This window comes from Zootoca vivipara, chromosome 13, assembly GCF_965207765.1.
Source record: "Zootoca vivipara chromosome 13, rZooViv2.hap1.1, whole genome shotgun sequence".
In the NCBI taxonomy this organism is placed as follows: Eukaryota; Metazoa; Chordata; class Lepidosauria; order Squamata; family Lacertidae; genus Zootoca; species Zootoca vivipara.
In genome coordinates this window covers 11,614,011-11,640,329 of record NC_142596.1, presented here as the reverse complement: position 1 = coordinate 11,640,329, position 26,319 = coordinate 11,614,011, and the positions used below count along the sequence as shown (strand labels likewise).

The window sequence follows — 26,319 nt, the reverse complement described above, 5'->3', positions numbered from 1 at the left end:
AGATTTACAGAAGCTGTCCCAGTTTCTGATTTGACCCCAGAAACAGGGCTGGCTCTAGGTAGAACCCCGGTGGTGCGGTGTGCCAGGGCGCCGGGCCGGTAGGCTGGGCGCTGCGCGGCAAAGCTGCGCGGAAACCATGCTGCACCCTGCGAGGGCGCCGAAGCAATCTCTGCCCCTCAGCCCCAGGGCGCCCGACCTGCTCGAGACTGCCCTGCCCAGCAATGCTCCGCTTTTCCTTAGGATGTCCCTATTTTCATCAGAGAAATGTGGGAGGGTACGTATGGAGTTATGCAACCTCCGAACCAAGGAGTTAAGTAACTATACAACCTTTGGAAGACATCTGAAGGCAGCCTTGTATAGGGAAGGTTTTAAAAAAGTTTTATTATGTTTTTATATATGTTGGAAGCCACCCAGAGTGGCGGGGGAAACCCAGTCTCCCTGTTTTCACTGGAGAAATGTTGGAGGGTGCTTGTGCTTGAATCGTGCTTGTGGGTTTCCCAGTGAGGCATCTGCTTGGCCACTGTGAGAAAAAGGCTGCTGGACTAGATGGGCCAAGGGCCTGATCCTGCAAGCTCTTCTTGACTCCTTACTTGCACCATTGACCCCAACCCACACACCCCACTGGTCTTCGCTCTGCGCTCTCAAGTTCCCTACAGGGCTGATTCTGCTTCTTACTCGCTGGCCTGCCTTTTAAGTTCTGTCCGGCAAGAAAATGCCCTCCCTTGCACACCTATGGCCCCCTCCATCCACGCACTGGCATCTCTCTTCTCTCCCCCCCCTCCCGCCCCACAAAGGTTGCCCACGAGGGAGCGCGATCCTCGGGTCCTCCCAATCCTTTGAGTTACGCGCTCGGTATAAGGGAATGCACAAGGAAGTAATGTGGAGATGCTCAGAGAGAGGAGGAGGGAGTTGCTGGAAAGCGATCCAGCTGGATCTCACATCAAGGGGCAGCGAGGAGAACCAGGGAGAAAATACTGTTCCTGCTTCTTGAGCTCTTCCCCAACCCCAACCTCTCTTCCTTCTGCCCTCCCCAGGCTGCCCCTCAAAAAAAGAAAGAAAAAAAGAGCCAGCGCCGCCGGCCGGCCAGCCTCTTGGCTCCGCCTGTGCCAGCAGCTCGACGCGTTTCGCTGCTAGGAAAAGGAGGAGGTGGCGGCGGTTTGCTACTGCATGTGGCGGAGCTGACCCGGCACTGGGCTAGGAGGAGGAGGAGGAGGCGGACCGGACCGGACCGGACCGCCCTCCTTGTCCCTCCCTCCTTCTCCAAGTAACTTGGGCGCCCGACTTCTCGCAAGCGGCCGAGGCGAGGCGTTTGCGCTCTTGGAGACGCGGAACCCGGGCAGCTGCTCCGCCGCGCCACCATGGATTCGGATTCCGGAGAGCTGAGCGAGGGGGAGCTGGTTTCTTCAGCAGGTAAAAAAAAGAGAGAGAAAGAGGCCGGCACTTTTTTGGGAAGGGGGGGGGGGAGGCTCTTGCCTAGCCCGGGCTGCTGCCACGAGGGAGGACCAGGGAGGAAAAGGACAGGCAGCTGATTCGGCGCTGGGGGGGGGCTGGGGTGCGCGCGTTTCCTTGCCCGCTTCCAAGCCACCGCAAACTGGGAAGATCTAGGGAGGGGGGTCGGGTTATTGCTAGAAAGACGAGGAGCTTGGAAGCGGCATTCGTACCTTTACCCCCGGCTCTTTTGCACCCTGAATGAATCATATCCATCACCACTGCTTTCAGTTGGACGTGGGCGGGTCTTCTGTGGAAGGTTGCATCTCTTCAGAGTTCCTGCATGGTCTTTGGCGGCTGGGTTGGGAGGAGGAACGTACTCTGTGCATGCTCAGAGACCGCGCGGTGTTGTTATTAGTGGCGTGGTGACAGAGGGTTTTGAAAGGATGGGGTGGAGGCTGTGCTAACAGGAGGATATATTCTGATATGTGAGCCTCCAGAATGAATTTCTGCCGGATATGCAATTAGTTGTCTCTGCTGGAACAGCAGCAATGGGGTTCGCGTCGCTGCTGGATCAGGCCAGAGACCCCTCCAGTCCAGCATCCTGTTCTCACAGTGGCCAACCAGATGCCTGTGGCCAACTCAAGCAGGACCTGAGTTCAAAAAGCTGTTTCCTCACTTGTGCTCCCCAGCGGTTGGTATCCAGAGGCACTGCGCTTCCAACAATGGAGGGAGAACATAGCCTTCATGACCGTAGCAGCCATTGAAAGCCTCCTTTTCCATGACTGTCTGTTCCCCTTTTAAAGCCATTCAGGTCGGTGACCATCACTGCATCACAGTCTCATAGAATTGCACAATTGTAGAGTTGGAAGGGACCCTGAGGATCCTCTAGTCCAACCCCTCGCAATGCAGGAATGTGCAGCTGCCCCATCCAGCTTGGCGCGATCAGCACCATGCTGTAACCAGCTGAGCTATCTGGACTGAGCTAACTGCTTTGTACCTAATAGGGAACCCTGGATTCAAATCCTGACTCAGTTATGAAGCTTAGTGGGTGAGCCTCGGCTTGTCACAATGTCTCGGCCTGGCCTACTTTGCAGGGCTGTTGTGATGTGGAAAATGTGTGCTGCCCTGGACTCTTTGGAAGAAAGATGGGTGGTAGTGGGTTTTTTTAAAAAAACAAACCAAACCAAACACCACAAATATTTTCCCTGGCTGGAAGTTGCTGGTTTGTGTTGTACCTCACAACTTAGCACAAGCAACAAAGGGAGAAGAAGCCGTAACTGACTCAGACCATTGTTCCATCTAGCTGACTATTGTCTTGCACTGACCGGCATCAGGCAAGGAGACATCCAAACCATCTGCTCTATCCCTGAGCAGTGTCACCGTTTGTTTGAGAGCTTCCTGGAAGTCCCGCTTCCTGTGCCAAAGTTTTTACCTGTGCTTCCTGCGTTGCAGGGGTTGGACTAGATGAGCCGTGGGGTCCCGTCCAACTCTACAATTCTATGATTCCAGCTGTGGGGGAGGTTGGCGGTTACTTAGCAGTTTGAGAGAGACTCCCTACAACCGCCTGCTTTCATGTAACCTGTTCTGAATCTGACCACTTAAGGCCATAGCTGCCAAGTTCTCCTTTTTTTAAGGGAAATTCCATTATGCTGAATAGGCTTCCTTGCGAGAAAAGGGAAAACTTGGCAGCTATGCTTAAGGCAGGTGGGGAACCTACAGTCCTTCAGATCTCACTGGGCTGCAGCTTCCCTCATGCCTTTGGAGTCCTGCAACACCTGGAGAGCTGCAGATTAGCCATCCTTGCCCTCCAAACCTCTCCATGCTTCCTCCATGACTTGGGTGCCTTGCAGCCTGACTTAGGTCGTCTTCCCCCACTCCCAATTGGTCATGTGGATCATCCAGGTGCCAGTGTGGTGTAATGGTTAGAGCAGGGGTCAGCAACCTTTTTCAGCCATGGGCCAGTCCACTGTCCCGCAGACCATGTGGTGGGCTGGAATATATTTTGAAATTTAAAAAAATGAATGAATTCCTATGCCCCACAAATAACCCAGAGATGCATTTTAAATAAAAGCACACATTCTAGTCATGTAAAACACCAGGCAGGCCCCACAAATAACCCAGAGATGCATGTTAAATAAAAGGACACATTCTACTCATGTAAAAACACACTGATTCCCAGACCGTCTGTGGGCCAGATTGAGAATGTGATTGGGCCGCATCCGGCCCACGGGCCTTAGGTTGCCTACCCCTGGGTTAGAGGGCTGGACTAGGACCTGGCAGACTAGGGTTCGTATCCCCTCTCTGCCACAAAGCTCAGTCAGTGACCTACCTCGCAGGGTTGTTGTGGGGATTAAATGAGAGGGGCGAGATAACTATGTACACCACCTCGAACTCCTTGGAGAAAAGGGGCAGGATAGAAATGTAATAATAAACATGTGAGATTTAGAAAGCTGCCTTTCTAGAGAGTCAGACCATTGGTCCATCTAGCTCAGTGCTGCTTGCACTGGCTGGCAGTGGCTCATCGTGGTTTCGGATGCAGGTCTGTCCCAGGGCTACCTGGAGATGCCAGGAATGGAACCTGGGACCTTATGTATGCAAAGCTGATGTTGCCACTCAGCTATGGCCCTTCCCAGGGGCCTTAGTGGCAGTGCTAGAAACTCAGATATACAAGCTAGGTGTCAAATGGCTCCTTAAACCAGGGTTGCAGGCGCCAACATGGAATGTCTAGTTGCCATTTGGGGGGCCAGACGGCCCAAAAGCCGTATTTTCCCAAACAACTTTTTTTTTGTTTCTGAAATTCAGTCTGATTGGGCAGATAAAATATAGCAGATAGAATTCTACAGGGTGTGTTGCTAGTGTGTGAGAACATTCAGGGTTCCATGCACCATCCCGGCAATCGGGCATCTTCACTTGGTTGCAAGCGGGGGCGAAATGCGCCTGGCACCTGGTGAATTTTGACCGCTGAGGACGATGCTATAATAAAGGAATAAAGCAAGGTGCAAGTCAGCCGAGAGTTTGAAACGAGCAGTTCTAGGGCAGACGCTAAAGGAAGGTTGCCTACTACATAGAATCCTAGAACTGTAAAGTTGGAAGGGAACAGGACACTCATCTCGCCCAACCCCCTGCAATTCAGGAATCTTTTGCCCCACGTGGGGCTTGAACCCGCAACCCTGAGATCAAGATTCTCTTGCTGTACAAACGGAGCTATAATGTTGGGGGTTTGGCTCATTGGCACTGAAAGTGTGTCTCGCAGTTTGGTGCGATGGGCAAGTGTCCTCAGATATGTTGTGAAGGTGGCCTGGCGAAGGTTCGTATTTAACAAGAGCATCGCTAATGTGCCGCGGTTTTGTCTTCTACGAGGCTTCAACCAGCCCAAGTGTTGGTCCATGTCACTACAGTGGTACCTTGGGTTCTGAATGCTTCGGATTACAAACGCTTTGGGTTACGAACTCCACAAACCTGGAAGTCGGTGTCCCGGGTTGCGAACTTTGCCCCAGGATACGAGTGCAATTCCTCTTCCGGGGCCCTGGGAGGCCTATGTAGCAAATGTGTGTCTCGGGTTAAGAATGCTTCGGGTTAAGAACGGACTTCCGGAACAAATTAAATTTGTAACCCGAGGTACCACTGTATAATGCTGGTGTAAAACTGGGTGCCCCGCTAAGCACTTTAGCACAGTGTTTTTCAACCTTTTTTGGGCAAAGGCACACTTGTTTCATGAAAAAAAATCACAAGGCACACCACCATTAGAAAATGTTAAAAAAATTAACTCTGTGCCTATATTATTGAGGTTATTACCGTGTTTCCCACATTTTAAGACACCGTCTTATATTTATTTTACCCAAGAAAATAAGCCTATGGCTTATTTTCGGGGGGTGTCTTTTAAAAAATTTTTTTACTGTAATTACCGCAGCCAGCATTGCTGCTGCTGGGTCCCGGAGGCGGCCTGCTGGGTCAGTGACCAGGAGCGCTGCAGGGAGCGCCGGATTGAGGAGGCGGCCTGCCAGGTCGGCGCCCAGCTGCGCCGGTGCGGGACACGGGAGAGAGCAGGAGACTGAGCAGCCACTGCAGCATCGCGCTGCCAGAGACCCGCAGCCACTGAGGAGCTCGCGGTGCCGGGGCTTGCGGGCGGCTCTCGCCTTGCCGCCCTTTTTCCTGCTCCCGGGGGAGACGCGGCTTCCATCCCCCATTGCCAAGGAAACAGCCCGGGGGAGAGACGCCAGACCTGAGGCGCCCCCCGCCCACGGATCCCGCACGCCGCCCACCTGTTGCCGCCGCCGAAAACGTCAATGCTTAGGGCCCCCCACTCCTCGCGCGAGGTGGAGTAAGCCCCCCCCCCGGAGCGGTCCAGGGCTCGCTTCCAAATGCGCAGGGACAGGGCTGCGCTGTTAAACTGTTTGCAAACTCCTTGCCCAAAAGAAAGCTGTCCTGCAGAGTGCCGGATTGAGGAGCCGGTCTGCAGAGTCAGCGCCCAGCAGCGCGGCGCTGGATTGAGGGGGCGGTGCTTCGTGCGGAGCTGCTGGGCGCCGACCCTGCAGGCCGCTTCCTCAATCCGGTGCTCCGCGCAGCGCTGCTGGGCGCCGACCCAGTAGGCCGCCGGATCAAGGAAGCGGTCTGCCGGGTCGGCACCCAGCAGCTCCGCACGAAGCACCACCTCCTCAATCCAGCGCCGCGCTGCTGGGCGCTGACTCTGCCTGCTTTCCCCGCAGAAGCGCTTCCCCGTGCTGGCGCCTGCCAGGCTCCTCTGGGAAGGAACCACACGCGCTCAGCCAGCCAGCCAGTCAGCCAGGGATCCTGCAGGCGCAACGCAGCGGCTCGCCGCCGCACCGCTGTCTTTTCCCCACGGCACACCAGGCAACATCTCGCGGCACACTAGTGTGCCGCGGAACAGTGGTTGAAAAACACTGCATTAATTTAAACATTGTATACAACTCCATGGCTACAAGTCTAACCCCACTTGCCTGGGAGTAAATCCCATTGAATTCAATAGTGGAGATAGTAGGGATCACACTAATTGTACGCTTCCCTAAGCTAGAATGGGATATAGCTCCCTTTGTTCAGTCTTGTGGTAAACATCCCCAAGGAAGAACAAATTCCACTGGCGCTAAATCCTTTGCCATGGGTGGTATTCTGACTCTTCCAGCTAATTTGGAACAGATGAAAAGTGGGCATGGGCTTTTTGGTGCGACCGGAACTCCGTTTCACAGAGAGGCTATAAGCCAGCTGTTTTCCATGGATGGAAAACAGATAAGGTTGGGAAAAAAGCCAGCGGATGGAAAAATGTGTTTTCCCTCCCAGGTCAGTTCCCTGTGTAGTGAACAAATCAAATGAGTCACTGTTAACACATTGGCAGTGGGATAGAATTCCTCATAAAATCTCCCTGTTGGGTCTGTCATGGTACCTCTGCATGCGTAGCAGGCTTTCTGACATTTCAAAGATGAAAATAGGTACTCATGACACTACAATTTCCATAGCAAGCATTCAAACACACAGACGTACACACACTGCTGTTGTACTTTAGTGTTGGCTCTGTCCCACAGTTGGGCCTTCCCTCTGCCATTACCGTCGACCCACCGGCTGCATAACCAGAAGCGAATGTGTTCTTCCAGTTAAAGATATACTTTATGTGAACTGCCCTGAGACCTTTGGGTATAGGGCAGAATAAAAATAAAATTAATAATAATACTAGAGGGGAAAATATATTCATCCTGTCACACAGTCTTATTGTGTGAACCACACAATGAAGATTTAGAGAGCTTTGGGGCTGGAGCCTGGAGCTGTAAAGCCCCATCGACACTATAGATTTAACTCAGTAGCATCCCACTTTAAACAGTTGTGGCTTATTGCAAAGGATCCTGGGAACTGTGATTGGATAAGGGTGCTGAGGGTTGTTAGTAGACCACTTGTTCCCCTCAGAACTACAATTCCTAGGGTTTCCTGGGAAAGACGACTGAAGAAGGAAGGAAGAGGTAGCTCTTTCTGAAGGGCTGAACTCCTCACTCGCAGAGAACTTTTCTCCCCTTCCTCCTCTCCAGATTTCGGTCTGTCCCACACTCACTCCATTTTCCCCTCCCATTTTTGCCACCCACCAGCATGATGCCAATGGGAGATTGTCTCCCAATAATAATAATAATAATAATAATAATAATAATAATAATTTATTATTTATACCCCGCCCATCTGGCCGGGTCTCCCCAGCCACTCTGGACGGCTTCCAACAGAAAAATAAAACACAATAATCTATTAAACATTAAAAGCCTCCCTGAACAGGGCTGCCTTCAGATGTCTTCTAAAAGTATGGTAGTTGTTTTCCTCTTTGACATCTGTTGGGAGGGCGTTCCACAGAGCAGGCGCTACCACCGAGAAGGCCCTCTGCCTAGTTCCCTGCAATTTGGCTTCTCGCAACGAGGGAACCGCCAGAAGGCCCTTGGTGCTGGACCTCAGTGTCTGGGCAGAATGATGGAGATGGAGACGCTCCTTCAGGTATACTGGACTGAGGCCATTTAGGGCTTTAAAGGTCAGTACCAACACTTTGAATTGTGCTCGGAAACGTACTGGGAGCCAATGTAGATCTTTCAAGACCGGTGTTATGTGGTCTCGGCAGCCGCTCCAAATCACCAGTCTAGCTGCCGCATTCTGGATTAGTTGTAGTTTCCGAGTCACCTTCAAAGTCACCTACAACTACCAGGCACAGTTTTCCTTAGGACGTCAGCAGGACCTCTCTGTCTGCTACAATCCCATTTAATAATTGATCAACACCCCCCCCAAAAGATATTTGCATATCTTAAATCTTGCATGTTAAATGCTTGAGGATGTGGACAAGGTGCTCAGATCAGTCTGAGCAACCACTTGCACTTTAAACCCTTGCTCCTCTTGGCTGATAAAACCAGCCAGGGAGGGAACAGCTGGCTGGGTCAGGGAAGTGTTCAATGCCTCTTTACGAGAGGGGGTGGTCCCTGCCTGTTTGACGGAGGCAGTGGTAAAACCACTCCTTAAGAAACCCCCTCTGCATTTGGAAAAACCTAACTAACTACCAGCCAGTTGCTAATCTCCCTTTCCTGAGCAAGGTTCTGGAGCGTGTGGTCGCAGACCAGATCCAGGGGCCTTTGGAAGAAACACTGGATTTTCTGGATCCATTTCAGTCGGGGTTTAGGCCCGGTTTTGGCACAGAAACTGCTTTGCTCGCCCTGTCGAGAGAGAGAGAAGGGGAACATGTCCCTGTTAATTCTCCTCGACATCTCAGCGGCTTTCAATACTGTCAACCATGGTATCCTTCTGAAGCGACAATCAGAACTAGGGGTGGGTGACACCGCTCTGCGGTGGTTCCAGTCCTACTTGGATGGTGGTTCCCAGGGGGTGTTGCTTGGGGAATTCTTTTCAGCCCCGTCGAACCTTCAATGTGGGGTTCCACAGGGCTCAATCCTCTCCCCTATGTTGCTTAACATCTACATGAAGTTTGGAGTATAGTGGTGCCTCGCAAGATGAATTTAATTCGTTCTGTGAGTCAATTCGTTTTGTGAAAAATTCGTCTTGTGAATCCCATAGGAATGCATTGGATTTATTTTATTTTATTTTTTGCCCATAGGAACGCATTAATTGAATTTCAATGCATTCCTATGGGAAACCGCAATTCGCTAGACGAATTTTTCACAAAATGAATTCGTCTTGCGAGGCAACCTCCGATTGCAAAACCCATTCATCTAGCGAAAAATTCGTCTAGCAGGGCATTCGTCTAGCGAGGTACCACTGTACATTGTCAGCAGTATGCTGAGGACTCCCAGCTCTATTTCTTCTTTAGATCTGCAGGTGAGGCAGTGTTTTGCCTCGGTAATGGACTGGATGAGAGCCAACAGACTGAACCTCAACCCAGATAAGACTGAGGCAGTTAGTGGGTGGTTCCCTAGACCAGATGGGTGGGAGGTCGCCTCCTTTTGATAGGGTTACAGTTCCTCTGAAGGAGCCGGTTCGTAGCTTGGGGGTACTCCTGGATCCTAGCGATGGCTCCCAACTCGGATGGCTTTAAAAGAGTTTTAGGCAAATTTGTGGAGGTTAATGCTATCAATGGTTGCTAACTGTTGCGCTGTCAGAATGCCTCTGAATACCAGTTGCTGGGAATTCCTGTTGCTTCACGTCCTGTTTGTGAGCTTCCATGAATCACCAGGTTGGCTACTGTGTGAATAGGATGCTGGACTAGATGGGCTGGATCCAGCGGGGCTTTTCTGACCCATTAATGCCCAGAGTGGGCAAATTTTAAGGACCTCTGGTTTTTGGACGGCCTCTAAAAAGGACTTTTCTTCTTTTCCTTTAACGAAAAGCCTTGCCACCGCTTCATGATGGGTAAGCCGCATTGCGTTCCTGGCACAGGATGCCCCTGGGAACAGGGCAGTATCATGACCCAGCATTGTTTTCAAGGGCATCCTTGAGGAAAATGTGACTATCCGTATTGTGGCTCTTTAGCAGCTTCCCAGGCACGTGCTCTCTCTCTCTCTCTCTCTCTCTCTCTCTCTCTCTCTCTCTCTCTCTCTCTCTCTCTCTCTCTCTCTCTCATATTTCTTTTCAACAACAACAAACCACCCTTTCCCCTAAGCACTCCATGGCACAAACCTGGCTGAGCCCACCTGCCATTTGACTCTTCCTGCCCTAGAATTGACTCCCAGCGATGAACGTTACTCCTGACCATGACATGCCTTTCTTATGTAAGCGCAGGAAAGATGTTTCACCCGCCTTTCACTTAATTTCCTCTTCTCTTCCCGTTCCTTCCCAGCCACCCACACTTTTACATCGTGTCTCTCAAACTAGAAGCCATTATCTGAAATTGCGCTCGGCCTTGAGTGCTTTGGCAGAAAGGCAGCATGGATTGCATTTTGTTCATTTACAGAGGAATCCAAAGCAGATCCGCCCGTGCAAAACCCACAGCATCCCAAGGAGCTACAAGTGCCGCAGAACTCGAACCCACCTCCAGCAATTCTGCTGCACCACACAATCCACACGCACAGCTCCCGGGGCAGGCCCACTGGCCCCGCCCACCTCAGGGCAGCCAATCAGGGACCCATGCACGCAGCACATGCTCCAGGACGACAGCAGGAACAAACACATGTGCCAGCAACACCCAACCACACAGATATTGAAACCCCTCACCCCCATCATGCGTCAATCTGTGGCCCAGAGCAAGGAGTGTGAGTTGGCCCACCCTCGGAAGCCATGATGCTGCTGCAGGGTTGTCCGCCAAGGTGGCAGCATGTGAAACACAAGCAGCGTAGCATGGGTTGCTGGAGCCCGGGGCAGGCAAGCCGCTGATGCCACCTAAACACCCCTGCACCCGAGCCAAGAGGGACTGCACTGCACTGCACTGCACTGCACTGCACTGCACTGCACTGCACTGCACCGCCTGCCTGCCTGCCTGCCCATGGGCGGGAGGGGGGAGCCTGGCTGGCTGACCTGGCCCTTGGTAGGCAAATCTCCCCGACACCTGTGGAGAGAAAAGTGGGCCAGGCCACGCTGGGGTTGGTCCTCGCTTGCCTCCCTCTGTCTGCACCCTCTCACCGTGGGCCCAAGCTGCTCTGCCGCCTTTGCCAGGGCAGGGCGAGGATACTCATGGAAGCCGGCACCTGCGTGGGGGCAGCTGGTTGTGCCCCATCTGAAGCTTGCACCCTGGGCCACGGCCCCCATGCCCCCCCACTATGCCACTACAAAACACCACTACCACAGCAGCGAATGCAGAGGCGGCAGCTAGACAGTCTCCCAGCTAGATGCCTTGGCAGGTAGTTTCACCAACTGATGGAGTGGCTTGGAGACCTCGAGCTCAAAAGCTCACCTTGGCTGGTGGAGTTTGCTTGCCCTGAGCCTAAGGAAGCTGTTGCCCCATATCAAACCTTTGGAAAGGCACCCACCACGTAAAACTGCGTCACCACATCCCCAATACTTTCACAGGAGTGCCAGCTTCAAGGCGGCGGCTGTCTTCTGCCAGAAACACCTGGGCTCCTGCTTCTCCAAGCTCACCTGCGTCACCTGCAATATTCCTTGCCAGCAGCTATTGGGGGATGGATGACTTTGTATGGGGGGGCTGCATTCCAGCCATGCAAAAGACAGCTTTTTACACACACACCCCTCCCCATTCTTCTAGGCAAGCAAGAAGCATTATTTCTGTCCCAGAACAGTTTGTGGAGCAGGATCAATGAGGGGTTCTGACCTGGCGGGAATGGGCTGAGGAGAGTGCCAGGGAACAAATCGAGAATCCCATACCATCCAACATTTCTCCGATAAAAATAGAGACATCCTCTTTAATAATAATAATTCTATTATTTATACCCGACCCATCTGTCTGAGTTGCCCCAGCCACTCTGGGCAGCTTCCAACATATATAAAAACATGTTGTTGTTGTTGTTGTTGTTGTTGTTGTTGTTGTTGTTGTTGTTTAGTCGTGTCCAACTCTTCATGACCCCATGGACCGTAGCACACCAGGCACTCCTGTCTTGCACTGCCTCCCGCAGTTTGGTCAAACTCATGTTCGTAGCTTCGAGAACACTGTCCAACCTTCTCGTCCTCTGTCGTCCCCTTATGCAATATTTTTCTTTACAGCATCGGACTTTCCTTTCGCTTCCAGGCATATCCACAACTGAGCGACCTTTCGGCTTTGGCCCAGCCACTTCATCAGCTCTGAATCTACTTGTACTTGTCCTCCGCTCTTCCTCAGTAGCATGTTGGACGCCTTCCGACCTGAGGGGCTCATCTTCCAGCGTCATAACTTTTATATGCCTGTTGTCTTTGTCCATGGAGTTTTCTTGGCAGGGATACTGGAGTGGCTTGCCAGTTCCTTCTCCAGGTGGATCACGTTTAGTCAAAACTCTCCACTATGACCTGTCCATCTTGGGTGGCCCTGCATGGCATAGCTCATAGCTTCTTGGAGTTATTCAAGCCCCTTCGCTATGACAAGGCATTGATTCATGAAGGGGATATAAAAACATAATAAAACATTAAACTTTTTTTTTAAAAAAAACAACCCTTCCCTATACAAGGCTGCCTTCTGACGTCTTCCAAAGGACGTATAGCTACTTAACTCCTTGGCTTGGGGGGTCACATAACTCCATACCTTCCAACATTTCTCCAGTGAAGATAGGGACGTCCTAAGGAAAAGCGGGACATTCCGGGATCAAATCAGAAACCAGGGCAGATTCTGTAAATCTGGGACTGTCCCTGGAAAATAGGGACATTTGGAGAGTCTGCTATCCCATATAGCTACTTTTCCTAGGGGAAGGGTCCCTGTAAGCACCCTTTTAAAAGCAAGCATCTGCTGTGTTGCTTGGCTCTCCCTAATGCAGATTTTGCATGTGGGGGTTCTTGATTGCCACCCAGGAAAATGACAGCAAATTGTTTCAAGGGTGGAGAGCCAGGCCTGACCCCGTCCAGCTCTCCTTTCGATTGGCATGCGCCTCTTGTTTTAAAATTGCCTCTTGCCTCTGCTAAAGCATGGCTAAGAGATGCTTGGGCAGCCGTTGCATCTATCATGATACGCTTTGCGTATTTGCTAACCCGGGAACACCCACGCTGTCCCTGCAAAGTGTGAAGTGTGGTATCTGAAAAGAGCTTACGGTTTGTGTGCGTGTGTGTTTGTGTGTGTGCGTACCGTACACGCACAAGAGAGGGAGGAGAAGCCCCTTATGTCATGGCGCTTCTCCTGCCCTTACGAAACCCAGTGCTCAGATTACAAAATTGCTGTGTAAGTCAGGGAGAGCTTGCATGTAATTAGTTTCGGCTGCATTGCATCTCGGAGCTGGAATGGCTTCATCCTGGCCCTGTGCCCTGCCACCCACCGCCTTACCCCCCCCCCCCGACAAACACACACCCGGGTTTGGGAGCACTTCAGCCAAAGTCAGTGGGCATGAAGCCTGTGACAGGCTGGCAGCTGGAAGCCCAGACAGAGTCTGCACACGGCAGCAGAGTTGTCTCAAATCATTATCTGCCTCGTCCCGGGATTCTGTCCATTGCCAGCCTCAGCCTTCCGAGCAATTTTTGTCTCTTCTCTTCTGGCACAAAAACAGTGGTGATGATGATGGTGGCGGTGATTAAATTACATGATGGATCATCTCCTCTTGATCAGAGAGCGGGGAGGGGGAAAGGGAAGTAAAATGTTGCCAGTAAACACAGTATCGGATTTATACGTTATTTATTACCATAACCAAGGCTCTAAAGCCATGGCATAAATTATTTGTTTTGTCCAGTGCTTTTTATTATCTAATTTGCAATGCCTAAGAAATCATTTTTCTTTAAACTGTTTAACATGCTTTATGACCAGCATTCTCATCGTCTGGGGGGGGACGGGACGTTGTAACTGAAACCAGTTTCAAATTACTGTATGTCTTTCTCTTACGCAGAACAGACATTGGCGGCTTTTCTTTACCCAATTTCCCTCCCCATATGTAAGAATTTCCTTTCCTGGGATGGCGTGTCCCTCTAGAGCTATGTTTAAGTTATTAGGATGAATTTAAAAAGTGCTTAGGTACATTCCACTCCACTTTGGCATCTTGGTTGCCAGCTGCAAAGGTTTTTTTGGGGGGGGGAACAATCCAGTTGGGGGTAGCTCAGTTGGTAGAGCTCTCCACTCTTTAACTCAGGGTTGTGGGTTCGAGCCCCACATTGGGCAAAAGATTCCGACATTGCAGGGGGTTGGACTAGATGACGCTCGGGATCCCTTCCAACTCTACAATTCTGTGATTCTGTGAATCCAGCAATTCTAGAAGAGGGGTGGTGAACCTCTGTTCTTCCAACACCCATCCTGGCTGAAAACTGGCCATGCTGTCTGGGTCTTAATGGGAGCTGTTGTTCAGGAACAGCAACAGGGCCAGTGGTTTATCACCCTCTTCTGTAGAATCATAGAATTGTAGAGCTGGAAGGGACCCCCAAGGGTCATCTAGTCCAACCCCCTGCAATACAGAATTCCTGCCCACAACCACCCCTGGGCGGGCTTGAAGCACCAACCTTCTGGTTAACAGCCAGACGCACTGACCTGATCACTTCAGTCTGCAGATGTGGCATTTTTTACAGGTGCCACAGAATACCCGTCCTGTATTTTTGTATGTTATTCTCCCCAAAATACCTTTCCCCCCTATACCTTTCCCCCTCCCAACACACATATATGCACATTACCTGGCTGGAGAACAGCACTGTAAAATTCAGAGAAGTGCACCTTGGAAAGGCCGAGTTCAAGTTCGTGTCTTCTTCTTGGAAAGTGCACATTAGGTTGGTTCTCCTTTAAAAATACAACCTGAATTTGACCTCTGCCCCCCGCCACCCATCCCTGCATATCTGTGGTCCTAGCAATGTTTGCCATTGTTCTCCCAGACATTTCTGGAGAAATGTGTTGCTCAGCCCACAGTAGGCTGTTTTGAAGATCTTAACCCCCACAGAGTATTTTCCTCACCAGAGTTTCTTTTGTATGGATACCTTTCTCTTGTATGTGAGAAATATAGGGGGTGACGTGTATATTTGTACAGTGGTACCTCGCAAGGCGAATGCCCTGCAAGATGAATTTTCCGCAAGACGAATGCATTTTGCGATCTGATGGTGATCTGATGGTGACTCGCAAGACGAATTCATTTTGTTTGAGCCTATTATACCGATCCTTGTCTGACTGCACTGGCTACTGATTAGTTTCTGGGCCTAATTCAAAGCACTAGTTTTGACCTATAAAGCCTTAAATGGCTCAGGACAGCAATACCTCAAGGACCGCCTCTTTCCATATGAACCTCCCCAGACCCTGAGATCATCTTCTGAGGCCCTCCTTCGTATGACTCCTCTTTCAGTGGTCCAGAGGATGGCAACACGAGAACGGGCATTCTCTGCAGTAGCTCCCCTTCTGTGGAATGCTCTCCTCAGGGAAGTTCACCTGGCGCCTTCATTATACACCTTTAGGTGCCAGGCAAAAACGTTCCTTTTTAACCAAGCCTTTTGTTGATCCTATTTACATCCTATGCCCTTTCAAAATGTGTTTTTTTGGGGGGGGGTACTATTGGATTGTTGTTTTTATTTTTATTAGATATTTTGTGGATTTGTATTTTGGGACCCAGGTGGCGCTGTGGGTTAAACCACAGAGCCTAGGACTTGCTGATCAGAAGGTCGGCGGTTTGAATCCCTGTAACGGGGTGAGCTCCCATTGCTCGGTCCCAGTTCCTGCCCACCTAGCAGTTCGAAAGCACATCAAGTGCAAGTAGATAAATAGGGACCGCTCTGGCGGGAAGGTAAATGGTGTTTCCGTGCGCTGCTCTGGTTCGCCAGAAGCAGCTTTGTCATGCTGGCCACATGACCCGGAAGCTGTCTGCGGACAAACGCCGGCTCCCTCGGCCTATAGAGCGAGATGAGCACCGCAACCCGAGAGTCGGACACAACTGGACCTGATGGTCAGGGGCCCCTTTACCTTTACCTTTATCTTGATTTTATTCTGTGAACTACCCTGAGACCCCTGGGTATAGGGTGGTATATAAATTCAATTAATAATAATAATAATAATGATAATATTTGTTACTAGGGCATTTAATCAGGACTGCAGCCTGCAGAGGAGGGGGGGGAGGTTAATGCTCTCCCTCTAAACCCCATCACACAAACTGTGTTGCTGTTGGAAATCTCTCTGGAGTCAATTGTTAGTCCTGGGAGGGAAGAGCATTAGAAGAACGACATTAGAAGAGCCCCTTTTAGGGAAGCTTTTAATGTTTAACAGACCATTGTATTTTAATATTTTTGTTGGAAGCTGCCCAGAGTGGCTGGGGAAACCCAGCCAGATGGGCGGGGTATAAATAAATTATTATTATTATTATTATTATTATTATTATTATTATTATTATTAGACCAAGTCAAAGGCTCATCAGCCCAGCATCTATTCTCACAGGGTGCAACCTAGCCTATGGGAAGCCTGCAAGCAGGATCCCAGTGCAACAGTATTCTCCCCACATGGGATACTTGCCTTTTCTCTAAACAAACAAACAAAAAGCCTCAAATTTGTAACCTTTCTTCAAAAGGGAGTCGCTCCAAGCTTTATGGGAGGTTTACGGTTGTTTATTCACGTTTCATGGTGGCAATTTAAAAAGGGGGGGGGTGTCTCCGCAAATTTGCATTTTGATCACTCTCTTATTTATTTTTCTACACTTATTTTGTGTTAACATTCAGCCATTATGAGTCAGCAGAGCAGTTAGGAGGGAGGGGAAGCCGGGCTGAAAGGAATTGACTTAGCGCCGCACAACAATTCAAAAGTGTTTTGTAAAATATGTGGGCAGCATGTTGAGAAAAAGTTTCATAAGCCACCGCAGGCTGTTCTCGAGCAAATAGATTCTGCCGAGCAATTGAATAACCGCAGGAGACCCTTTTGCTCTCGGAGGTTCGTAATCCTCACATTCCATTTTAAAGACACAAATGCATTCCTGGGGGTAGTTTGCCTCTCTGTGCTGTCTTAGCATTAAGGGATCCTCCAGATGACCAGAGCACTCATCCAGATTTGCTTGTACAACGCTTTCAGGGCAATTGGAGCCCATCTGGTCTTTCTTGAACATTCCAATCTGTTTATAGGCAAATTATATGACAAGGAGCATCCATCCTGATTTGCCTTCAGTGGATTTCCCCATCACTTTCCTAACTGCAAACATCCCATTTTGTTCTATAAAAGTGGATTTGTTGGACAAGGGTGACAGAGTGCTTTCATCTGCTATTTTACGTTAGTATTTTATTGTGGAAGTTCTAGGTTCCTCCTCCTCCCAACTTTTGATCCTTTCTCCTTTTTGCCTGTCCATTCACTGTCTTTTCTTCTACTGTAATCCCAGTTTAAGATTCCTTTTCCGCCTTCTCCCACATTTTCTCCACATGTCCACATATCTCTTAAAGGTCTGCAATTCCTGAAGACTACAAGTGCAGGGAACCTCAGACCCAGGGACCAAATGTGGCCCCCAAGACTCTCTGTCTGGCCCTGGAATTCTCCCCAGCCACACCCCTTCATTGCCCCCCCAAGTGCTTTTGCCTGGCTGGGATGTGCATTTGAACTCTGAGAATGCTTCTATCCTTGTGGCCCTCAGGCTGAAACATTCCCTATCCCTGTTTTACCGTGTAGGATTCATATTCCTGCATTTTCCCATCTTTTTTCCTTCTGGTTAGGACCCAACTTCCATAATCTGTTTATGGGGGACCAAAATGCGTTTAAGTTTTTTGCGTGCATTTCCTTTAAGAGAACTTAGTTCTGCTCACTCATTTAAAGGGGATTGAAACAAAACTGTAATTTAAATAGTTAACTACGGTAAGTACTTGATACTTATAAACTAATATACTGTAGGAGCATAAGATTAATCATCACACCACCATCTGCAAGTAAGGACATTCATCAGCCACCTGACAGTGACAATTCATTAGCACATTAGAGAATAAAGAGTCATTAGCAAGAGCAGGACAAAAAATGTTTATTTTATTATTTACATAGTTCTCCCTCCCTCCTCATTTTGATTTCCACAACTAGCCTGTGAGGTAGGCTAGGCTTAGAGGCAATGACTAGTCACTCCATGTGCTTCGTGGCTAAGTGGGGATTTGAACCCAGGTCCCAATCCAAAACCCTCAACATTATAAGGTGCTGCTGGAAGGAATTTTTTTATTTTGTTTGAACATTATACCACACCAGCTGTTATTGTTATATTGGTCCAAATAGTCTTATTAAGTTAGGAAAAGGTCCAGTTAATTCTGTTACCACCTATAATACTGCAAATTTAAGGTCTCTCCTTTAACCAGTACAGTGGTACCTCGGGTTACAAACGCTTCAGGTTACAAACGCTTCAGGTTACAGACTCCGCTAACCCAGAAATAGTACCTCAGGTGAAGAACTTTGCTTCAGGATGAGAACAGAAATCATGCACTGGCGGCGCAGCGGCAGTGAGAGGCCCCATTAGCTAAAGTGGTACCTCAGGTTAAGAACAGTTTCAGGTTAAGAATGGACCTCCAGAACGAATTAAGTTCTTAACCAGAGGTACCACTTGTTCATTTTGGTGGTGCCTGTAACAACAACAAAAAGGACAGAAGATTATCTTCTCGAAGAGAAAGTTATAAATAGATGTCAGTGACACAATTCTTTTCCTTCTCCCTGTTAGTACTTGGTAGGGCAAGAGGTGATCATCCACAGACCAGATTTTGCCCAGTCGCTGATCACAGGCAGTACAGTCATTCCTCGATTTGCGACCACCTCCGTTTGCAACCATCAGTTTGCGACCGCCGCGGACCCGGAAGTGTTTACATCCGGGTTCCGCGGCTCGCGGATGCACAGAAGCGGTCTGCGCAGCGCGCGCACGCACAGAAGAGCCCCTTGGTTTACGACGAACTCGGGGAGCGACCGACTCCCTGGAACGAATTGCGGTCTCAAACCGAGGTATGACTGTACCCAACAAAGTCGACCCATTGAAGTTAATGGGGCTAAGTGAGTCGTGCCCATGCATTTCAATGGGTCTACTCTGAGCAAAAGTTGCTTGTTCATTTAATAGATGTGTAAGCCGCTGCACAGCTTGGGGCAACATATGAGATGAAAAAAAGAAAGAAGGTAATCTCTTTAAAAAGAGCAGAACCATTTCTAAAGATGTACTGCTAATGTCTCATAAATGGAGGGGCCAAACTGCGGAGGGATGGTGGTGCCAATGTGGTACCCCTCCCCAGAGATGAGTGCACAAGCCCCATGGATTGCTAGCCACAACCCCCCCCCCCGGCGCCGTAGGTATTTGATACTAGCAAAACCCCTTTGAGAAGGAGATTGCATGATTAAAAGCTAGGTTACCTTAATCACTGTTGACATCTTTTCGCGAACTGTGCTAAAGACAATTTAGATGAGTTCTGACACCGTGAATCGTCGGATGGGGAGTGGCGAAAGGAACGAGAAGGAATTCCTGTTTCCCCTTTGAACAATGCAGCTAAAGAGGAATGAGTAATGTTTTTCCAACCCTCAAATTTGCTTCTGATTCAGGCTGTTTAGCTCTTTGGCACCAACTGCAACACCGGCATAAAAATAGAAGCCATAATTCAAAACTTCAACAATCCCCCCCCTTTTTTTAAAAAAGAAGAAGTGCCCATTTGTCTATTGTAAAGAGAGTTTTTTTTTTTGCTCCGCAGTAAGCATCCCAGAAACAGATATTAAACAATTTGCTCGTGATTGTTTAATAACACGCAGCATTTATAGATCCTCTTTTCTTCTTTTACTCTTTGAAGCGCTTTATGTACATCGTTACAATTGTCCTTTCCAGTTCCCTGGGAATTGCTTCTCTGGGGCTATGGACTGGGTGCTTAACCACTCAGGGAATTGTAGCTCCAAGAGGGGAATGGGGGTCTCCTAACAACTCTCAATTCTCTGAGCAAATTATAGCTCCCAGAATGTTTTGCTGGGAGCCATCATTCTTCAAAGTGTTGTGTTAATGTTTTAGATGTAGGTGCAGATGTGGCCTTGATAGCGCTTGGCAGCTGCAGTTTTTCTATGTTTTAGCAATATGGGGGACAGTTGCTGCCCTCTTCCTTGGCAGCCCCTCTTTATTCCAACACATACACATGCAGAATTGAATCTGCGGTGGTACTGTTATTGCAGAAGCCATGGGGAATGAGACAAGGCGTCCCCCCAGGGCCGTCTGAAGCACCCCTGGCGCCGTGGTACGCCGGATCTCTCCGGCGCCCTCCCGCCCCGTTTCCCAGCGCGGTGGGCGGGTGGGCATCGCACGCAGCTGCGCGGCGGACCGGCCGGCCAGCGGGTGGGCGCAGCTCGTGGCGCCCTCCTGGCGGGCCGGCGCCGTGGTGCCCTGCGACACCAGGGGTCTACCTAGAGCCGGCCCTGCGTCCCCCAAACAGACTTGTTCACCACTTTTTGAAGTAACTTATGCACTGTTACCTTCTAAAGGAGGTAAAGACAGTAAGACCATTGAGTGCAATGCGAAGAGTAGTGGTTTTCACAGGGTGTTGCCCAACACACTGGTGTGGCAGGAGAGGATGGCAACTGTGGCAGGAAGATTCAAGGACAATCAAAGAAACATTTAAACATTTCAGTATAGCACAGTACAGTACAGTATAGGGCTGTGTATAAATACATTGTCCAAAGCTAGTTTGATGTCCGTATCATAATATCAGTTTCATAACTTTTTGACCTGGCAATAGATCGCCAATCATTATGTGTGTGTTTGTGTGCTATGCAAAAATCACACTGGGGGGGGGGGATAGTGAAGCCAGCCCATGCCTCTACAGAACTCCATCCTTCTTTCAGACATCGTGATATATCAGTTTGTTGTGATGTTTAGCTGGTGATACAGCGTGATGCTGAAAACCAAATATTGCCCAGCCCTAGTATCGTATTGTATAATATGTGGCGCTGTGGTCTAAACCACTGAGCCTCTTGGCTTGCCGATCAGAAGGTCGGCGGTTCAAATCCGCGCAGCGGGGTGAGCTCTTGCTGCTCTGTCCCAGCTCCTGCCAACCTAGCAGTTCAAAAGCACACCAGTGCAAGTAGATAAATAGGTAGCTCTGTGGCGGGGAGGTAAATGACGTTTCCATGCGCTCTGGTTTCCGTCACAGTGTCCCATTGCACCATATGTGGTTTAGTCATGCTGGCCACATGACCCGGAAAGCTTTCTGTGGACAAACACAGGCTCCCTCGGCCTGAAAGCGAGATGAGTGCTGCAACCCCACTGTCTTCTTTGACTGGACTTAACCATCCAGGGGTCCTTTACCTTTATCATATATATATATGTTTGTGTGTGTGTGTGTGTGTGTGCAGAATATGGATAGATATCTTTTCAAAATGAAAGCAAGAGCATGGCTTCTTTGCATTGATGAGATGAGAGTTCATTTGTCTCAAATTAAACTGAATATAACCTTTCATTGAGTTTGTACACATAAGGTACATCTGTAAGAGGCTCATTTATAATTATTATAAAATAGTTGTGTTCTGTGTTAAAATAAGTTGTTTCTTTTTGTTTTCCAATGCATTTCTTAGCAACAAAATATTTGGTGTGACACGAGCAAATTTTTATTCTGAAAGTGTGACCCAGAGAAAAAAGTTTGAGAACCACTGGTCTTAGAGCAGGCATAGGCAACCTTGGCCCTCCAGATGTTTTGGGACTACAATTTCCATCATCCCTGACCACTGGTCCTCTTAGCTAGGGATCATGGGGGTTGTAGTACCAAAACATCTGGAGGGCCAAGATTGCCTGTGCCTGCCTTAGAGATTCCCTAACTGCACAACTGTTAACTGATTCATCTGACTTAATTAGTCAACTAAACCTTGCAGGCTTAATAATAACTATTTGTGGATTTCACCCCAAAGTCAGCTTCAGCAGAGGGATTCAGGACTTTTGCAGGGGAAGGGAGGGTTAAATCCCCCCTCCACTCCAACTCATGCCTATTCTGATCCCATTTAATATCAGCCCCTTCCAACCTTGAGCTGACAGAATTTGCATTTTAAAAGTACAGCTCTCTGAACATTTGATGCAGATACACATTCAAAGTCAGGTGCACTTTCGCCCTGACATCGGAGACGGTTGTGCAGGAAGAGCTTTTGATGGAGCACATACCCAGTCAACACATTTCTTCCCTGCGTAGGTGGACTGAAATAATTTAGATCGAAAGTGGGAAGGGAGAATGATGGCAGCAAAGAAAAAGGCCGCAGATCGGGCGTGCGGTGCAGTGGGGAGAGGCAATGTATGAAAAAAGCATTTCATCTTCTTCCGTTATACTGAGTAGTTAAGCCTTAGACTGAGTCAGATCTAGTTCTAGGTCCATCTAGTTCGGTGCTGTTTCCGCCGACTTGGCAGATCAGGAAAGGTGACTGTAAATTCTGGGTTCTCTCTGTTTCTCATTTTTCCAGTTTCAAGTTCAGTTTTCCATGTTTCCACATCAGTGTGCTTTAAAAAGTCTTCATGAAAATTCACCAGCATTTTAGTATGAATTTCTTCTACTGTGCACATGTTTGAGTGCAATTGGGCCTTTGTCACGTGAACATTGCAGAAGACCAATTTGCAGTGCTATGCATTCTGCCAGGCGTCGAAGGCGGGTCTGATCCATGGACACCTGCCGAAGCAGATACCCATTTTTGAAATGCAATTCCCTCTCATTTAATGTTTGGTTTTTTGCTTGTTGTTGCACGCATTGGTCTGCACGCTTTAACCCAGGAAGTGCCTCTTTGTACACATTACTTGACCAGAGAACTGCATTGCAAAATTCGAGGAACCACAGATTTTGCAGGATGCCTGTGTTTCCGTTATCACTCTGTTTCTGAAACTGTGGCTTTGGTAGATCTGCCTTTAAATGCAGTGAATCTGCTTTCTCTCCCTCCCCTGTGGTCAAAGTGTCCCTCCAGGATTTCTAACAGGGGACAGCAGGGGTTGAACCTGTGACGTTCTGCATGCCAAGCAATTGGTCTGCCACTGAGCCGGGGTCATTTCATGTGTTACTGTTCCCACAATGCACGTTTACCTGGCGAAAGCGAATTGGTATATTTCTAGTCAGAGAATAAAATACAGCCAGATTGATTCGCCCAAGGGAATCTCTGTAGTTTGATTTGTGCGCATGAGAGTGTGGGCAGAGAAGCATCGAGAGCAAGAAGATTGGGTGTTTCGTTTGATTGCCAAGTGTGTGGGGGAAGCCTGATACTCTGTTTGCCAGGGGAATGGAATTGAATCTACTTCAAAAGCTTCACATTTTATGACTGACATTATTAGTGTTCGTCAATATCTTTCCAGAAGGTCCTTTGAAAGAGCCATTAAGTAGGTTCAAGTGGGCCTGTTAATATTTTTCCTGCTTTTTTGTTTTTTAACACAGCCTGTTCTGTAGGGAAAGGAACAATTGGCAATTGCACGGCGTTTTTTTGCAAACTTGTCGTTTTGAAAAAGCTTCTTCTGCAAATGAGGGTGACAATTATTATTATTATTATTATTATTATTATTATTATTATTATTATCTATTAAATTTGTCTATAGCTTTTTATCCAAAGCTCTCGGGGTGGTTCGAAGCATGAAATACAGAATAAAACCACAAAGTACATCATACAAACAAGAACAAAAACGAACCAATAACTCTCTCCCTCCCCCCCCCAACACATTTAAAAGGACTACTTTCTTTTCTTTCTCTTTCAAAAAAAGAAAAGAAAAGAACAGAGCCAAAAGGCCAAACAGGTTCAGATAGCAGCAGTCCCCACTGTTCATAACATGAAAACCAGAATCCATCGCATCTGGTGACTTTTTCAGATGAGGCTATTGAATGCGCAGAACTGCACAAGGCAGGAAGGGAATCATGGGTGGTAGCCAGCTCACATGTCCCAACAGTCTAAGAATTTCCATGGAACTTCCCTCCCAGCTTTCCTGCCTGTGCCTCTCCTCCTCGCCAATTCTGCTCCAGGGGTTTTTTGGGGGTCCCCCTAGAAAATCTTGCAGGGGGTTGGCTAGGAGAGAGGGAGAAGGCCCATTGCACAAGCTGGAAATGGGGGTGTTACATTTGGGGCTACTTTGCACATAACCCTGTGCCTTTCTGCCTTGTCCATTGGCTGCAGCTGGCATAGTCAGGTGGCACAGCATCTGTGTTGCATGGAGAAGGTCTCAGGTTCAATCCTCACAATCTCCAAGTGTCAGGATGCCGTCGTTGGCTCCTGGCTGGTTGCCCAGGAAAGTATAAAGACAAGGAAAAGTTTCCTACCATCCTTTTTTTATTTCAGACTTTACAGAGAGAGGCTATAGAACACAGCCTCTTGGATAATGGTGCTGTCCCAAGTGAATCTCCACATACACACACACACACGTCTCTCCCACTTCCTCATTCTTCTTCATCATCTCCTCTACGGGTGCTGCTATGTGCCCTCTGTCTTCAAGCTCTTTGCTCTCCTACTTCTAAGGCTCGCCGGGTTCTGGGAGATGGTGGGTCTGGAATGCTTTCGAGTGACATGTCAGCCGGATGTTGTTCCGGCTCTCCCATTATTTCCCAACTTTCCCCCTCATCTGCCTCTGAGCAGCAACCTCCCACAAGCCCCTGTTGTAAATCTATGCTTTCTTCCTCTTCTTCCTCCTCTCCGCCTCCTCTGCCCAGCCCCTGACACCAAGTAGGCTTGGGAATATCACCTGTTCTCACGGACTGGTTGGACTCAGAGGAATGGTGGGAGGAACCAGCTCGAGAACCCCCAGGGAAGAAGACTAAGAGCCCTTTGAGTGGTGGTGGGACAAAAGGTAAAAGGTAAAGGCTCCCTGGATGGTTAACTCCAGGGGTCCCCAGACTACAGCCCCCGGGCCGGATGCGGCCCAATTGGCCTCCCAATCCGGCCCGCGACGACCCCCGCCGCCCGCTGCCGCCGCCCGCTCTTACAGCGCGCAGCGTGGCGGCGATCTTCCAAATCGGAAAAAAATCGCCGAAAATCCTTTGTGCGCATGCGTATGGGCCTCTCCCGACCCAGAAGAGGTCATTTCCAGTGCACTTCCGGGTCGGGGGAGGCCCATACGCATGCGCACAAGCGATTTTTGGCTATTTTTTCTGACCGGGAAGTGCGCCAGTGCGCCAGTAAGTGTGTGTGCGCATGCGCATGGGCGCACACTCCCCCGCCCTCCAGCCCGCTGCGCGCGCACTCCCCTGCCCTCCGGCCCAAAGCCCGGTAAGTCTGGGGACCCCTGGTTAACTCCACTCAAAGGTGACTATGGGGTTGCGGCGCTCATCTCGCTTTCAGGCCGAGGGAGCTGGCATTTGCCCACAGACAGCTTTCCAGGTCATGTGGCCAGCAGGACTAAACCGGTTCTGGTGCAACAGAGCACCGCGATGTGGTCAGAGGGAAATAGGAAGAGGATGTCTCGGAAGCTGAAAGGGCAACAGGGGGCTAGTCGAACATACGCAAGCTCAGTGGTCAGAGGGAAATAGGAAGAGGATGTCTCGGAAGCTGAAAGGGCAACAGGGGGCTAGTCGAACATACGCAAGCTGTAATTGCATGGACATTTTGCCCAGTTTATGCTTCAGAGTTGCACGGGGAAATTCAAGCTACAGTTGTGTCTTCCCCCTGTTCTGCATTCTTCTCCAGAGCCTTAAGGACAACAACTTTCCACTTTCTTGTTGCCTGTAGGAAGCTGTCTCATATCAGGTCAGCTCACTGGTCCATCTGGCTTAGTACCATGTATGCTGGTTGCAGGAAACCCTTGCTGCTGCCACCAAGCTAAACTATAACTCCCATCATCCCCGGCCATTGGCCATGCTGACTGGGGCTGTTGGGAGTTGTAGTTCAGCCATATCTGAAGGTCCAAAGGTCCCCCACCCCTGTTCTATGCTGACTGGTATTGACTCTCTAGTGTTTCAGAAGTGAATCTTTCCCAATGCTACTATAGGGGATCGAACTTGGGTGCTTCTGCATGCCCAACATGTGCTCTGACAGCTGCCCCAGGAGGTTACTTATCTGCTTCTAATATTTCTTGCGAACTCTTCCTTTTTGGGCTATAGCCAATGAAAACGACTTCGGGTGGCTTCATTGCACAGCACCTAAAAGCTATTTGACATTATAATAAGAGGCAGAATGGAATAGTCATTGATTTTCTTTAAGATTCGCCTGCTTTTACATCATTAAGCGGAGGAAGGAAAACAGACCTGATGGGGAATCAAAACCGTAACGTGGAAATCTATTAATACCCTTTCAATAAACGCTGTGTCCTGCTTCTTGCTCTCATCAGCCTCTGACCTCAAACCCTCGGCAGTTGTTAGCAAACTGGCTGCGAGTGAGAGAGAGAGAATGATTTTGCTCATCCAAGATAGTTTCTTCGTTGTCTCCTGTGACACCAGGAGTGGGCCTGTCTGGGCCTCCCTGTGTGGCCATGGAGACTCTCCCCAGGCCACCCTGATTGACACCCTCTTAGAGCGTTCAGTCTGGGAGGAATGTATCCTTGGATCGGGACC

At 49.2% G+C, this 26,319-nt stretch overlaps 1 protein-coding gene across 1 annotated transcript in view; it reads left to right on the top strand.

Annotated features, from left to right (window-relative positions):
- The first annotated feature begins 896 nt into the window (after positions 1-896).
- The window catches only part of TIPE3 (TNF alpha induced protein 8 like 3), a 45,979-nt gene continuing 20,556 nt past the window's right edge, over positions 897-26,319 (top strand). Inside the window, exon 1 of the mRNA XM_035132144.3 lies at positions 897-1,410. Within this exon, the coding sequence (XP_034988035.1) occupies positions 1,359-1,410 (52 nt within the window). The 5' untranslated portion in view covers positions 897-1,358. The remainder of the gene's footprint in view (positions 1,411-26,319) is intronic.